Source organism: Mustela nigripes, chromosome 1 (assembly GCF_022355385.1).
Source record: "Mustela nigripes isolate SB6536 chromosome 1, MUSNIG.SB6536, whole genome shotgun sequence".
Taxonomy (NCBI): domain Eukaryota; kingdom Metazoa; phylum Chordata; class Mammalia; order Carnivora; family Mustelidae; genus Mustela; species Mustela nigripes.
In genome coordinates, this window is record NC_081557.1 from 240,834,258 (window position 1) to 240,851,699 (window position 17,442).

Here is a 17,442-nt window from a genome sequence, read left to right on the forward strand (position 1 = left end):
CTCTAATAACAAACTGTGATATATTAGAAAATAATAATAATTGTAATGTTTCGAAGTTTTAAGTGGTAATGTTATAGCATTCACAAGTAAGAAAATTTTAAGATTTTCCTCTCCAGCCAACTAAGCTGCCACTATACAATTTCTGTTTACAGTTTAAATTTTATACTTCAGGATCACAACAAACATACACATGCAATTAAGAGAGCATACATGGTTAAGGATGGTGATTGTTTTCCATTAAATTTTCATAAACTTCTTTCCATTAAGGATGATTCTTAATAAGATTAGGATGATTCTTGATAAGGACATGATGATATGTTCAAGACAATGAGTCAAATAAAATTGAATCTTCATTTAATCCTTTCTTAAGAATGTTTTACTACATTATTGAATTTTATAGCAGGATTGGCTCCTAGAGAAAATCTCAGTCAACCATTTGCATTATGGATTAGAACACATAATGTTCACACCACACTCTCTTATGTTTCAGAAGAGAAGGATATCAAGAGGTTTTTTGTTGTTTTTTTTTTTTCCCCTTTGCTTTTAGTGCCTTTCATATACCAGGTACTCTGAGCTTAAAAAAGAAAGTTTCCAAAATATTCTACCATTTTAGATTTTAATGTATGAAAGGAACTCAACATTTCTTTCTTTGTAAAACTGAAAAAGGAAAATTTGTGAGTTGATCAAGTATTAGTATGGAAAATAAATTAGAGCAACTACATTTTTTTCCATAATATTACCTTAGAGTATATAGAACTCGTCCATCATTCCAAATTCGAAGCAGACGATTAGGAGTTGTTATCCAATGTGCATCAGATTTTCTTGAGTTTCTGAAGAACGTGTCAGGAATCCAAATTTTCCCTACCATATTGCTGTTAAGCATAAGCACTTTCATGGTACTGTTGAATTTTAAACGACTGTCAAACCAGGTTTGGGCAAAAATTATATCTATTGTGTATTCCTGAAAGATAAAAAGAAGGGTAACAACCTATAATAGTAAAGTCACTATTCTAGATGTTTTCTTCAGACATTTAATTTTTTACATTATAAAGTTTCTGTAAGTAAATAACTCTTAAACTCAGTCCTTTCAAAAAAAAAAAAAGTATGGCATTATCTTAGCCTTCCTCTTTAATTTTTTACCTGAGACATATAAATAAAATTCAAAACTCCTACTAATAACTAGGTTATTACTTATATTACTTATATAACTGCTTCCCAGTCACACTGTAAATTTTACTCAAGATTTTATAATACATGAGATATAGTCACTAGATATAAAAACAAATTACCTTAATGTCAACAATTATATTAATTTTGTGATATTTACATGGAGCTAAAGCTTTAAAAAAATCACAAATAAGTACAGAATCAACATGCAAATGCTTACCAAATTATCTAAAATACCTTATATTGTCTTTTATCCAAAAAATCAATTACAAGTATGTGGATTCACTATCTTCAAATATTTCAAACAAATCACACACACACACCAACACACACCCCCCCCCCACACACACACCCTTATTAAATGTGTATAACATTCCAAGCACTATGTTAAACTTTGCATGAATCCCATCCTTAAAACCTTACTTACAACCCTGTGAAATAAGTACTGCTATAATCTTTATTTTAAAATCATATTTGGGACACCTGGGTGGCTCAGTTGGTTAGATGACTGCCTTCGGCTCAGGTCATGATCCTGGAGTCCCGGGATCGAGTCCCGCATTGGGCTCCCAGCTCCACGGGAATTCTGCTTCTCTCTCTGACCTTCTCCTCGCTCATGCTCTCTCTCACTGTCTCTCTCTCAAATAAATAAATAAAATCTTAAAAAAAATAAAATCACATTTATTGAGCAATACAGAAGTAAAATAATTCTCCCCACATCATAGAGGTAAATAAGCAGATGATAAGGAGACTGAGTCACCACACAGACTGAATCGCAAATCCACATCCACAACAACCACATATAATGGTGGTCCTAGTGGGGCCCGATGGGTGCCAGGCTTAGAGCATAGGCTGTACCCATTATCAGCAAGTAACTGTAAAGAGGAAATTGTGCAGTAATGAGAGAAGCTTCAAGGAAGTGATTAGGTATTATCTACTTTTATACGCTGACAAAATCTTGCCATATTATAAGCATTAAACTTGATTTAATAAAATTAATGGATAAGAATGCAGTAATTACCAATGCTATTGAGGAAAGTGATTATAGTATGTGTGTATAACTGTGATATTAAGAGAAATAAAAGAGTAAATTGAAAACTATGAGTATGATATAAGTTACTTCTGGTGGGAGAGATCGGTTGCTCACTCCTGATACAGTGCCAGCAACTGACCAATTTACATGGGTGGACATACTCAGTGTAAGAAATGGAAGTGTAGGGCACCTGGGTGGCTCAGTGGGTTAAGCCGCTGCCTTCAGCTCAGGTCATGATCTCAGGGTCCTGGGATTGAGTCCCGCATCAGGCTCTCTGCTCAGCAGGGAGCCTGCATCCCTTCCTCTCTCTCTGCCTGCCTCTCTGCTTACTTGTGATCTCTCTCTGTCAAATAAATAAGTAAAATCTTTAAAAAAAAATGGAGGTGTAATTGGGAGTTTGACAAATGAATAAAGAAAGGTAAGGAAAATAATAAACAGACTGGGGTCAACTTGTTAATATGGAAGTTGTGTCAAACCCTAATTTCCAAGCAGGATATTTATAATTGTAATTTACAGGACTAGAATAAGAGAAAATGGAATAAAGAAAAAATAGAGACTGGAAAGGAAAAACTTCTTTTGTGTGTTTTGTTCTTTTTCTTTTTCTTTATTTATTGAATAAATTTGACATGTAACATTATGTAATTTAAGGTGTACAGCATACAGCATACCTAAAGCTACTTTGATACATTTATATACTGTAGTCTGATTGCCATCATAGCAATATTTATCACATTACATAATTATGGTATATTACTGTCTATATTCATCTCTCCTGTGCATTAGATCTCCATGGCTTACTTACTACTTATAAGTAGTAAATACTTATTTTGCAAATAAGGTTTTTTTTTTTTTGCATTCTGCATTGCTTAACAGTAGTAAGTACTTATTTCAGGTTTGTATCTTTAAACACCATCATCTTATCTGTTTTGGTTGAACAGTGTTGCAATTCGGGAAATGCATATACATATTAATAATTATTTAAAACCCAACAAAGCCCTAGACATTATGTAGTTGAGTATGAGATGTGCTTATAAAGGGGTTAAGCAATATAGATAAACTACTATGAATAATATGTCCATATTATAATGTAACATGTGATTATTCAGTAATCTCTCCATATATTTAGCCTCTACTTTGTGTCATTGAACATGACACAAAGTCCTTAAACACAGAAACACTTGCATCGTGATCCCCTCCTGAAATAGTCTTGATTGCCATGAGGTTGCCAGAATAATTTAGGGAGAGAGATGACTAAAAGTTAGTTCTTTCCAACTTAGTATGGAATGGCATAGAATCAAACTGTGCTGTGGAATAGAGGCTGAAGGTACTTTGCAACCAGGTAAGCTCTATACATTCCATTGCCAACAACTTGCTGAAAGTCTTGTTCATAATTCAAGCTGAGTCATACTGCAAAACATATCTCATAAGACATAATGATGAAGTATACTTATTCTGTAAATACTTAATCATCTTATTTAGTAACATTAGTGGATTGGACATGCATTTAGGTGAGCCAATGTACCCTCATAAAATATCACGGGTGTACTTTCTCACTGAATCTTGTGGAAAATCCTTGGACAGCTTTACAACAGTTATCTTAACCCTTATTTTTACGTCCTGCTTCTCAGGCCAGATGTCTTTTCTTTGAAATAAATCATAATTTATCTAAAAAACCATTCAGAATCTAGCAGTGTAACCTCTGTTAGTGACACACTTTCTGGTTTTAATAGTAAATGCAAATAGAAGGAAGCCTTATACTCATTCTACAGTGGATCCTAAAAAGACTATTTAATAACTTTATGTGGCAGAATTACTTTGTACTTTTGTATGAAATCAAACAGTAGAAACTGCTTAAGATAAAGGATGTGGCTTACATAACTGCTAGAATTATGTCTTGGCAAAGATCCAACTTTGGTTGGTAAAGGAACATCATGCTACCTGATAGGTATGCTTGGCTGCCCTGTTCCTAACTAAAAGGACATTAAAGGCTGCACTTGAGAGTGAACTAACATGTATAGGAGTGGGGTTTAGCAAGTAGAATACTGCTTAGCAGCTGATAGGATCTTTCTTAGAATACCTGTTGATAAAGTGTTAATCTCCATTGAAAGAATTATGATTTCTACAGAGCAAACTCTGAGCAGAGTCTTGGGGGAAACGGGAAAATTTCCCTACCCATAATTATTGCCTCAACCTAGGACCAAGAAGAGAAAGATATAGAGCATGTTCTTGATAATCCAACCTTCCTAAACCCTTTGCAGATGCTAATACTTCCAAGCTCTTTTAAATTGCTAATCCTTAATAAGTGCTTCACTGAGATAAGAAGGTCATTAAAGTTTGTGCTGCTTTATATGTAATCGAAAAATCCAATTTCATTTACTCATTTGTATTAGTGTAACTTCCAGAAAATGCTCAAACTGTGCTATTGTTCCTCATGTACTTCTTTAGAGGTTATAATTATCTGTATAAGAAATAAGCAAAGGAAACATGAAAGGGAGTCTTCACTTACTCAGGACAATAAGTACCATGGCGTCCAGTATAAGTATTTTGCAATAAGGACCAGGGCATTTAACATTCAAGTTCCAATGTACGTTATGATACTTTGTTTTCTTGCTAGTTAGCTGAGAAAACAGCATGAGTGAATAAAGGTGAAGAAATGAGTCATCTTGATTTCTAAAGCTAAAGTTTTAGCTTTAATGTAAATATATATTATTATTTAGAATATTAGCATCTGAACTACATAAAGACTTTATCATTTTACTTTAATTAAAACCAGGATTTATCGGGACGCCTGGGTGGCTCAGTTGGTTAAGCAGCTGCCTTCGGCTCAGGTCATGATCCCAGCGTCCTGGGATCGAGTTCCACATCGGGCTCCTTGCTCTGCAGGGAGCCTGCTTCTCCCTCTGACTCTGCCTTCCACTCTGTCTGCCTATGCTCGCTCTCACTCGTTCTCTCTCTGACAAATAAATAAATAAAATCTTAAAAAAAAAAAAAACAGGATTTATGGAACCACCAAGTAGCCTTTGAAGTTTTCCAATATGGACATGGACTAACCCCCACCTATTCTTTGCTGCATATTAAAAGTGAAATAATTGTCACAATAGATCAACATTGTCATGAGGTGATTTCTAAGGCTTCTGGCACATAAATGTATAATATCTGTGTGATTTTTTTTTATTAAGTTCATGAAGATTTAAAAATATGTATTTAAAGAGAATATAAGCCGTCTTTGAAAGTAATTAAGATCAGTGACAGTGTTCTGTCTCTCCCACCAAAAGGCAGGAAGAGACAAAGGCAGGGACGAAAGGCAGGGACGCAAGAGAGGTGCGTGATACTCCCCCCCACCCCCCAAGTGGCCCCATGGAGAAACGACATTTGCTTTTGATCCCAGATGTGTTCACAGTGGACAGAAACACATGGACGGGCTCCACTCGGCGTGGGAGCTAGAAATACGCCAGCTCGTCATGCTTGGCCTTGTTGGTCTGATAGCTGGACAAGGCCAAGGGCTTGTTTTCGTGTGGGAGACTCTGAAATACTCGAAGGTGCACAAACTCCTCATCAAATCAAAACATAGTTGACGAATGTGTGTGTCCCATAGTCTTCTTACTACATGGTTAAACTTGCAATCATGTACATGTCTCACATTTAATAGAACTAGTTAATTCAATATTATTGTCTTTCTACTAATGGAAACTTTACACAAAATGCAGACCTGCCTAAGGAATTAAGATAAGTGCATAATCTCATAATGAAATTTGTTTAATCCTGATCTGGTCTTCACACCATGGCATTAATTTCTCCTAAACTAGCTATTCCCGTGCACAAAATAGCATGCTGGGCCAAATAATGGTTTAGAGTACATTAGATACTAAGGCTACGGATATATAAAGAAAGGGTACAGGCACAGCTAACCCACAGTACAAACACGTTAGTGGTAAAAGGGCATAAGTGGCTGTTCCACTTTGCTCAGTTATTATAAAAGCGCTGGTTCTTGATACTAACAGAATATGGTAAGTAAAATCGTGGTATTATTCTATTTTTCAAATAGAAAAAGAGATAAGGAACAAACATGATTTATCAGTATAAACCATTGAATTCATCCAGAAAAACACTGAGATATATTTAAAAAGTAGACATGAATCCTGGATTCAGTTACCAAACTTTTGGGATCTTAAGTTTTATGTCTCTAAATGGAAATTTCCAAAAGAACATAGCATCATGTACACTCATCAATTAACTTTTTAACAAATATTTTTCAGTGTTTAAGTTACTTCTTTGTCATTCTGGGTTTACAAAGATGAAAGTGGATTCTACCTGTTATAAATACACTAAATATAAAATAAAAATTAGAAATTAATAAAACCTAGGAAAGGTACAGTTAAAGAGAAATAGAAACAGTAGAGGAAACTTTAGGAAGACTTTATGACAGAAGTTGTATTTAGCCTGAACCCTGAAGGATATATGAAATTCAGATAAATGCCGGGGTCAAATAATAGAAGTGGGGAGGAAGTACAGGTGGTAAAATGTAGGGCATAATGGGTAAAAAGAATGTAAGTCATAGGTAATGAAAGGAATAGTGTGTTTTCTGACCATCAGGGAATGTGCATTCCTCCGATACATAGAAAATTCTAAATCTAGAAGAGTTTTTGAAAACAATTATCTAAAATTACCAATTACCTATATTGACTCTGGAACCTAGATAGAGCTCCATCTCCTGTATTGCTGAACTGAAAGTCTTAATATTTTATGTGTTCATTTTATGTACTATACTTAATCATGCATTTCCTATTAGATATTCATTCTATAATATTCAATATACAACTTGAAAGAGTAAAACATCAAACTTAAATAATCACAGCTAAACCTTACAAAGGATTCAAATTTTAAAAATTCCCAGTCCTCAAAAAGTTTATAATACACTAGAGAAAATAGAATTAGATTCTAGATGTATATAACAAGTAACCTAAAATCTGGGGTGGGAGCAATTCTTATGAACCTGTTTCAGTCAGGGTTCTCCAGAGAAATAGAAGCCATAAGGGGCACCTGGGTGGCTCAGTGGGTTAAAGCCTCTGCCTTCGGCTCAGGTCATGATCCCAGGGTCCCGGGATCGAGCCCCACATTGGGCTCTGTGTTCCGCAGGAAGCCTGCTTCCTCCTCTCTCTCTGCCTGCCTCTCTGCCTACTTGTGATCTCTGTCTGTCAAATAAATAAATAAAAACTTTAAAAAAAAAGAAGAAAGAAAGAAATAGAAGCCACAAGATAGATGAATGGGTGGATAGATGGATGGACAGACAGACAGAAAGACAGAATAAATAGATTTATCTTAAGGTTTTGACTCAGAAAATTGTGAGGACTTCAAAGGCAAAAACTTGGAGGGAAGGCCAGCCAACTAAAAAACAGAGACGAGTCCTTATTTCGGTCTTGAGTCGGAGACCAATCTGGTGGCAGAATTTCTTTATCCTGGAGGGACCTCAGTCTTTTCTCATAAAGCGTTATCCGATTGAATGAAGCCCATCCACATTTTAAAAGGACGAGCTGACTTACCCAAAGTCTACTGATTTTCACATCTAAAAAATGTCTTCACGGTAACTTCTAGACAAATACCTGGGTACCATAGCTTAGCCAACTGAATGCATAAAATAGACCATCACAGAGATATAACAGCAGGGATAGACATTCATCATTTCGGGAAGTCTTAAAAAATTATACATGTGTGTATTTGCTAGACAAATTAAAATGACTAATTTTTGTGGTATGAAGAATCGTATTTCCCCTGCTCATGTTTCTGTGTAAATCTACACTCTTCATTTTGCATTTTTAGTCACTCTACCTCTCAGAGAAGTCTGTTCCATATTTTTCAATTGGCTAAATGTTATATATATATATAAATTTGTTAAGAAATTTTTGTCTGTTTTTCATTCTCTGAACTCCAAGGTTGATCAGAATAATCTCTCAAAGTCTTAATGGAAAGTTGGAGTCAGTAGGTGCACAGGAGTGCTGACAAAGCCAGGAGTCCAGATTCTTAACCCTACTCTATATTCCCACTTTAATCACTAATTAGATAGGTTTGTTTGCCTGTCTTCTATGCATATTTGCCAATGGATTCAGAATCCATGCAGAGGGATAACAATAGGAGATATTTTGTTCCTTTCAAATGCCAAATATGCTTCAGAACACATAGACTGCCATTTTTTGCCCCATACAGATATCCACTTGATAAGAGGTTCTCAGATTCAATTTTGGCATTGCATAAAGGTAATAAAATTTGGAATTCTATTATTTTTATTAATTAATTTATTTTCAGAAAAACAGTGTTCATTATTTTTTCACCACACACAGTGCTCCATGCAATCCGTGCCCTCTCCAGTACCCACCACCTGGTACCCCAACCTCCCACCCCCCGCCCCTTCAAAACTCTCAGGTTGTTTTTCAGAGTCCATAGTCTCTCGTGGTTCACCTCCTCTTCCAATTTACCCCTTTCAATTGAAGGACTCCCAAATTAAGTCATACGATTTATGTTTATTTATGTCATATGTTTTGCAAAGTAATTCCAAAATGTTACCTGCCTTAAAATTACTGCATGGGATCAAATATACAATATTGCCTATTCCCTGTACCATTCGTAGGATAATAAGAGTTGTGGCTGTCCTCATGTAGGGCATCTAATATTAGGACGAGAAAAGTCTTGGGCATGTCAATAATATCTCTATCAATCTACCATGAGAAATCCATTACTTCAGATCTTCAAATTTTAAACAATGAGGTCCTCTGGGCATTTATAAATTTGTGAATTTAACCTTCCACAGTTAGATGTGCCTTGAGAAGTTTCATCAAAATTATGTCCCATTGATACTGAGTATCACATGAAAGGACAATTTCTTGAAAAAATTCTAGGAAATTCTACAATGCATAGGCATCAAAAGGATGTTTATGCCATTCTGCTTTTCTGAGATAGATATGAAAGAGGCACAAATACACACATGAAGCGTGTGCCATCTGCAACACAGGGAACTGAAGTGAGAAACAAAAAACAATCTAGAAGGCCAAAGAAAGGCTTTCTAGATTCACCATAGCTGCATCAAGCACAAAGACAAAAACTTAAATGGCTGGAGAAAAAGCACCCAAGTGAAGAACCTAACATATAGTCAAGAGAAGTCCAAATTTTTTCAGTATGAAAATTTGGAGTACTCTGAGTCCATGAGTTGAGAATGCATTTAGAAGGGGGCAGTTTAGTGTAGTGATTAAAGATGAATGCTACCATTGGGAAGACTTGGGGGGGGGGGTTGAATTCTGAATATAACCATTTTTAGTTGCTTTGAGTGTATTTCCCAGCTCTTTATGGCTCACTTCCTCCTTTTGAATCCCTGTTGTCCATAGTATATAATATTCTTGCAAATATTTAACATAAATTACTTAAAACAATGATTTCATACACAGCAAGTATTCTATAATATTATCATCATAATAATGAAGGAAAGACTTCATATCATTTTTAAATGGGGCAACAGAGCTTTTGCAAACATTCCCATTTACAAAGATTATGAGACACAGCCATATAATGACTCCTCTGGAAGACATGAACATTTTATAGACATAGTTTTATTTTTGAGGAAATTTCTTCATGTATAGAGACAGCCAGTTTCAATACCAAGATTTTAAGTCATAAAAATTACCTATCTTCTGGAAAGCTATAACTATTCATATTATTAGCTCATTTGCAAAATTTGTATCAGTTAATCAGTTTTGTTTCATGAAATATTTGGCCCACTCAAAACTTGGGACACTGAGTCTTGTTTTTCTCCCACTTCAGGGGCCACTCCTTCTCAGTCTCCTTTCCTAGTTCCCCTGCCTCTTTCAGATGCTATGCAATGCAGTGCTTCAATTGAATAACAGTCCCCTTCTCTCCACTCTCAAGATAATCTCATCCAATCTCATGACTAAGAATCATATATGTAGTCTGAAGAATGCAAATGCTATATTCCAAATGCAACTACTTCCCCTGAAATCCCAACATGCATGTATGACCACCTCCTTAATGTTTTCATTTGGATAGCTAATAGACACCTCAACCTTATAATTTTTAAATAGAACCTTTGATCTTCATTATCCTCCAAAAAAAAAAAAAATCTCTCTCTTCTCTGTTTCATTAAATGACAAGTTTTCAGTAAAAAAATCTTGGAGTCATTCTTGATTCCTCTTTTTCTCTATAATTCCACTCTGGTCTTCAAAATACCTTGGCATCACTGTTTTCAAGTTACTTACAAAATCTGACAAATTCTCATTTGTTTCACCATCATCAGCTTTTTCCTTGATTATTGCAATTATTTGTAACTAGTTTCCCTGCTTCCACAATTCACTTTGTATAGTTTATTCTTCACTCAGAAGGATAATAGTCTCACTGAAAATATTAAGTCATATACTGTTCTAATCAACACTTTTATATCACATTCCCATACTCATTCAGCCAAAAAAAAAAAAAAAAACCTCAATATCCTTTCAGTGTATTAAGGATTCCAAATGATCTGAACCCTAATTATACCAACTTCTCTTACCTCTTTTAACCTTATTAATTTTACTACAAACACTACTGATGCACATTCTTATCTCAGAGCCTTTACTCCTACTATTCCCTCTGGCAAAGCACTCTCCAGTATCTGCCTGACTTCCTCCTTTAACACTATTGATTTCTATTCAAATGTTCCCTAATGAGTGATACTTCCCTTGGCTACTACATAAAATAAAACTTTACCCCCATCTTGACTTTTCCTATCATGTGCTTTGCCTCATTTTTCTTTATCCATTCATTACCACTTCATATGTTATATATTTACTTATTTTACAGTGCCTCCCAACTAGAATGCAAGCTCCATGAGGGCAAAGAGTATTTGATTTTTCAAGACTATAATCTGAACTCCTTTTTTTCTTCACTAAGCATTCTTCTTTTATTTATTTTTTATTTTTTTATTTGAATATAATTGACACATTATGTGTCAATTATATTGTCACACAATATCAGACTAATGGACACACATTAGTTTCAGGAATATATCATAGTGATTCAACAACTTTATGTGGTATACCCAGATCACTGCAAGTATAAGCTACCCTCTATCACCATGTAATACTATTACAATACCATTGACTATATTCCCTATGCTGTACCTTTTATTCCTATGTCTTATTCATTCCATAACCAGAAGACAGTATCTCTCACTGCCTCCCTGCCCTTAGCCATTTTGCCCAACCCCTACATCCCTCCCCTCTGGCAACCCTTGTGCACTATTGGTGGGATTGTAAATTGGTACAAATTTAGAAATAGCACAGAGCTTCCTCAAAAAATTAAAAATAGAAATACAATATGATCCAATAATTCCACTACTAGGCATTTACTAAAAACAAAACAAAACAAAACAAAAACATACACACCGAAAACAGTAATTTGAAGAGATAAATGGACCCCTATATTTATTGCAACATTATTTACAATAGCCAAGATAAAGAAGCAGGTCAAGTATTCACTGACAGATGAATGGATAAAGAAGATGTGAAATATGTGTGTGTATCACACAACACACAACACACTATGAAATGTTACCCAGCCATAAAAAGGATGAAATCTTGCCATTTGTGACAATATGGATGGACCTAGAGGGTATTATGCTAAGTGAAATAAGACAGAGAAAGACAAATGCCATATGATTTCACTTATATGTTGAATCTAAAAACAAAACAAATGAATTAACAAACAAAAAGCAGAATCAGACCTGTAAACTCAACTCTTAAAAATATTGCCTAGCATATAAAAGACCATAAATAGTTATTTATGGGATAAATGGAGATACATACATTTTAATCCCTGCTGTCTATAATACATTTGAATTAATCTTCAAGAATTGGGCCCAAAACTCATAAATTCATGGCTGAGTTCATAGTTACATAGGTCTATGATCTAAACTAGAGTTATACAAATACCTTTACCTCTGCAATTTGCGAGAGAAAGTTACAATCTAATTGGGGAACTTATAAATACACAGCATGACATCTGGAAAGAAATAATCTTCGTGGTTACTATTAAAAGCATGGTAAGGAATTCTCTGCAACACATGACTGATACTCAAGTGAGGACTCTGCTTCCTAGAGAAGGCCTATCACCAATGAACATCTGTGTTCCATCTACATGGGTAGTATTTGCCATTGATTGGTTCAGTCCTAGATAGCTAGATTCTTTGTTCCGTTGTCTTAGTGTGACAAGTATTCCTGTATCTGTAGTTACATTGTATTAAAAATATATTCCACAAAATTAGTATACTTGAAATTTGTTAAAAGGATAGATCTCAGGACGCCTGGGTGGCTCAGTCAGTTAGGCATCTGACTCTCGGTTTCAGATCAGGTCATGTTCTTGTGGTTGCAGGATTAAGACCTGTGTTGGTCTCCTTACTCAGAGTGGAACCTGCTTCAGATTCTTTCTGTCTCTCCCCCTCACTCTCTCTCTCTCAAATAAATAAATAAAATCTTAAAAAAAAAAAAGGTTAGATCTTAAGAACTTTCACCATACATGCATGCACATACACATACAAAGAAAAAGAAAAAAGGGGACTATGTGAGGTGACAGATATGTTAATTAGTTCTATTATGGTTATCACTTCACAAGGTGTATGTATATCAAAACATCAAGTGGTACACCTAAAATATATACAACTTTTATCTGTCAATTTTACCTCAGTAAAGCTGAAAGAAACATTTCTTCTTGTTAAAATTAGTCTTCTTATCTAAGCAAGATGGAACATTATATCTGGAAATTATACATTTAGAGAGAATTGGCATGTCTTATGTTTTAAATTATTTATATTAATTACCACTTTATAGACTCTTTCCATTGTCCATATTCTCAATGCAGAAAATGAATTTTCTGGCACTCAGTCTGTTGCTAGAATAGCATTGTTTGTGCTGCTTTAGAAGCTCTGACTGCCAGTATTTACCTCAGTCGTTTGGATATAATTGTGCATATCACAAAGCTGAAGGTTCTTATGAGAAAATCCAAGGTTTAGCACACAATTGGCAGAATTTCTATTATAGAAATTTGTCATAATTTCCATAATCACAAAACATCAAATGTTAAGACATTTAAATAAGTCTTTTCTCCTTCACATTTTAATTAAATTGCAGAGCAATTGATATTAGTTCAGATTCACTGCCAATCTAAGACCTAAAACTTCAGTATTTTATTAAAATCCCTTCCACTAAAAAAAATCTAAAAATAACACGTTGAATGAGAGCAAAGGCATTGTCTTTTAATTATATGTACTATTTTAAATACATGTCAGATAATCAACAAAATGGTTCCGGATATATCAAAGGAAGGTATTGTAGTGAGAAGTTGTGATGCAGTGTAAAGAACACTGGCTGGATGGAATCTGGAAATCATACCATAGCTCCAAATCTGTGATTTTCTAGAATATAATGCTGACCAAGTTTATTCTGTCTCACTGGAAAAATGAAGGCACAAGGCAAGATCGTTATTACTGTCATCCTGAGCTCTAAAGTCTGGTGATCATGAGAACATTGTTGATCATGAGAATGTTATAAAATGTTAGAAATTAATTTTTTATTATGTTATGTAGTCACCATATGGTACATCATTAGTTCTTGATATAATGTTCCATGATTCATTATTGGCATATAACACCCAGCACTTAATGATTTAAACATAAACAAGGATAAAGGCTAAAATGGGCAAGATGTCTTTCAATGATCCTTCCTCATAAAAATACTTCTGAAATATAGGTGTTTTTGTTGCTTTCATTTAATCCCACTTAATTTCTACTAAATTGATTGTTGAAAATGGTTTTAGGAAATGGCCATGAAACTTGGTTGACTAGAAGTCTTTGAAGGCCATTTCAGCATTCTGATTCCAAGTCCCCGTCAGGAATTACTGAATCAGAATCTCCTGCAGCGATGACTGAAAATTTGGATTTTTCTTATAAAGAAAAAAGTGTTATTTTCTTATATAGTTTGGGTTATAAAGGCCTGGGAATTTTTCACAAGATTCTATCCCTTCCTCAATGCATTTATATATTATATCCATTAGTTTTCTGTATAGCAAAAAAAAAAAAAAAAAAGTAAAAGAAAGAAAGAGACATCCTTGTTATACAGAATAATAGATCTCTAACTGTGAACCTCAAGGCATTTAAGCACTTTTTTCAGTCAGTATCTACAGATGGGAAAATTTATGTACCATTCCTTCAAACTGAACCATGTAGACTGCCATCTCTCTAATTGTAAGCTCCCTCTATTAATCAGCATATGAGAATATGTGTGTGTGTGTGTGTGTGTATTTAAGAAAAGTTTGTTTTTTAGCATTCAACTAAAATGTGTGATTCTACACAATTTTAGAATGTAGTCTTCTATAAGCCTGTAATATTAACCCCTTGAAGTTACCTTAGGCCATGTCAAAGTACCAGTACATGAGGAAAGCTGCTTTTTCTTAGACATTTATTGTTTTGTTATGTTTTTTTATATTATTAGCAAAGCATTAACATTAGTCACTCTCGTCCTATAAATAAATTTCATGTTGAGGTACAAAACAATTAAGTTGTCTATTAACTTTGGCTTCAGTATTGAAAGCCTCAGGTAGGTACCATATAACCCAAAGAATACAATTTCAAGCAAAAGGGTAAAAGAAGAAGAATCAAGAGTATGTCTGAGTCAACTATCAAAAATTAAATAGTGACTTGAAGCAGCTGGCAAGAAAACAAGTCTAAAACCAGCTATTAATCACGTATGAAAGTCACAAGTTGAAACAACTATCATTCTGCCAGAACTTTCCCTTTTAAGCCTAGCCTGAGGCCAGATTTATCAAGCCATAGGGGCTCATTCTACAACATTCTGTATTTAGTAATTCATAAAGGACTCAAATTGGAGCTAACCTGGGAATCTCTACCTTGAGGCATATCATTAGAAAAGAATTCAAAATAGACACCTCCAAAATCTGACCAAGATGTACCAGAGATCTCAAAGGTGTTTATATGCATATCCTAAGGCAATAGTTATGGGTAGCCAAAGGATTTTGATAACATTACTTTTAATTACAACAAATTGGAAATATTCCAATTGTTAAATAATGGATGATTTATATATTACGGTACAAATATATCTCCTAATATTATGCAATACTTTATAATTTTTTTAAAAAGTAATTAAGTGGAATAAGAGTCATGATATAATAAAAGGAAAGATAAAAAAATTACAAATTACTATGTATAATAGAGCGTTGATAAAACTATGCACATAAAGATATTAAAATGATAGTAACAATGTTTACCACTGGGTAACAATAATTTAAATAATTTATTTTTCCTTTGGCCTAAATGGAATTTCTTTTTTTTTTTTTTTTAAAGATTTATTTATTTATTTGACAGAGATCACAAGTAGGCAGAGAGGCAGACAGAGAGAGAGGAGGAAGCAGGCTCCCTGCTGAGCAGAGAGCCCGATATGGGGCTGGATCCCAGGACCCTGGGATCATGACCTGAGCCGAAAGCAGAGGCTTTAACCCACTGAGCCACCCAGGAGCCCCCTAAATGGAATTTCTAATTTTCCCATATTGGACATGTATTTCTTTTTTAAGAAGAAAAACATATATGATTTTTTTTAAGAAAAAAAAACTATAAGGTCACCATGTGTAACTTAAAATAAGTATAGGTTCATACACGGCATTCTTCCTGGCATTTCCCCTTCTGTTTTGATCTGATCTGCATTATTTAGTCATCCTTCCCTTAGGTTTTATGCTTCTCTGAAGGAAGGAGGTCATATCTTTTATAACTTAGCAGCCAATGCACCAACTGTCACAATACAGGTAGTAAATAAATATAAGACAAACAAAATCACAAAGTAAAAATTAAAGTGTAGTTGTTTACATCAAGAAATAATAAAATTATTTTAATAAGTTTTGAGATTGAAAGGTTAATTTAATTTTCTAATCTTAGAACTTTAGCTTCCTTTGTATGGGGCAAATGAACATACTGGATCCAAGAAAAAGAGAGATGAAAATAACACTCATTCGTTTATAATTTTTAATTTTATCTCTCCTAGTGCTGAATCAAAAAATACCTAAATTTTACACTGTTTTAAGATGAAGCTTGTGAAAAGAAATAGATTTTAGAGTATCTAATGCCAAAAGAATTAACATAATATGCAGAAATAAAAAAATTAAATCCATGGAAACAAGCCTTAAGATATTCTACAATCCAATCAAATAAACTTAAAATCCTTAAATATAAATGCATGTTTTAAATATTTTAATTCATCATAGCCAAGAAAGCAAAAACTCTTTGTCTTCCCTCCATTAGCATATACAGATTAATTATCCAGATACAAAAGTGTATATATACATGTATTTTCCATGCTTTTGCTGTTTCATAATTCCTCAATTTAATATACTTGGTGAGAAGGTCCTCAGTCTCATAATATACTTGGTGAGGAGTGACTAATTCCTGTTAATATAGTAAAAGAAATAAACAGGGTTTCTTTGACATGTAGGAACTATGCCCAAGGCATTTTCTCCTTGAATCCTGAAGCAGCAGGGACAAAAAAGAGAGAGAATGACAAGACAGTGGGGGAGAAAAACCAGTTGAACATTAGCGCCAATTGCATGAAACACTGAAAAAATGTGTTCCTTGCAGTGTAAGAAATTTTTAAAGAAAAATCTCTGTGTGGGCACCAGCTTTCTCAATATATCTAGAATATTTAAATACTAGTTATATGTCTGGGGAGTTTATTATCAAAAATGAGTGATAAGATAAAGTAAAAAAAGACTTAAAATTCAGTCCTCGCCATTTTTACACAGATTGTTAACTATACCCCCTCAACATCACCCCCTCCACACACACACATTTGATACTTGGTCGACCCACTTAAATGAATGGAACAAAATTTGATGGCTGGGAAATCCTTTATTTCCATTCCATAATGAATCATATTTATGACTTTTATAGTTCTACGTATATTTTCGCTTAAGAGTGTTTTGTTTTGGGACACCTCAGTAGGGTTAGTCAAGCCTCTGCCTTCAGCTCAAGTCATGGTCCCAATACCTGGGGTTCAAGCCCCAGGACCCTGGGCTCCTTGCTCAGCAGGGAGCCTGTTCTCCTTCTGCCTACTCCTCCCCGTGCTTGTGCTCACTCTCTCTCTCTCCCCCTCTCTCTATCTCTGACAAATATATATATATATATATATATATATATATATATATATATA

The 17,442-nt window shown here is 34.4% G+C and overlaps 1 protein-coding gene across 2 annotated transcripts in view; it reads right to left on the bottom strand.

Annotated features, from left to right (window-relative positions):
• Positions 1 to 17,442, bottom strand: part of GABRG1 (gamma-aminobutyric acid type A receptor subunit gamma1) — a 70,501-nt gene that overhangs the window by 18,941 nt on the left and 34,118 nt on the right. For both annotated transcript variants that reach the window (XM_059383373.1, XM_059383365.1), the window contains exon 4: positions 741 to 961. In XM_059383373.1, the coding sequence (XP_059239356.1) occupies positions 741 to 961 (221 nt within the window). The remainder of the gene's footprint in view (positions 1 to 740; positions 962 to 17,442) is intronic.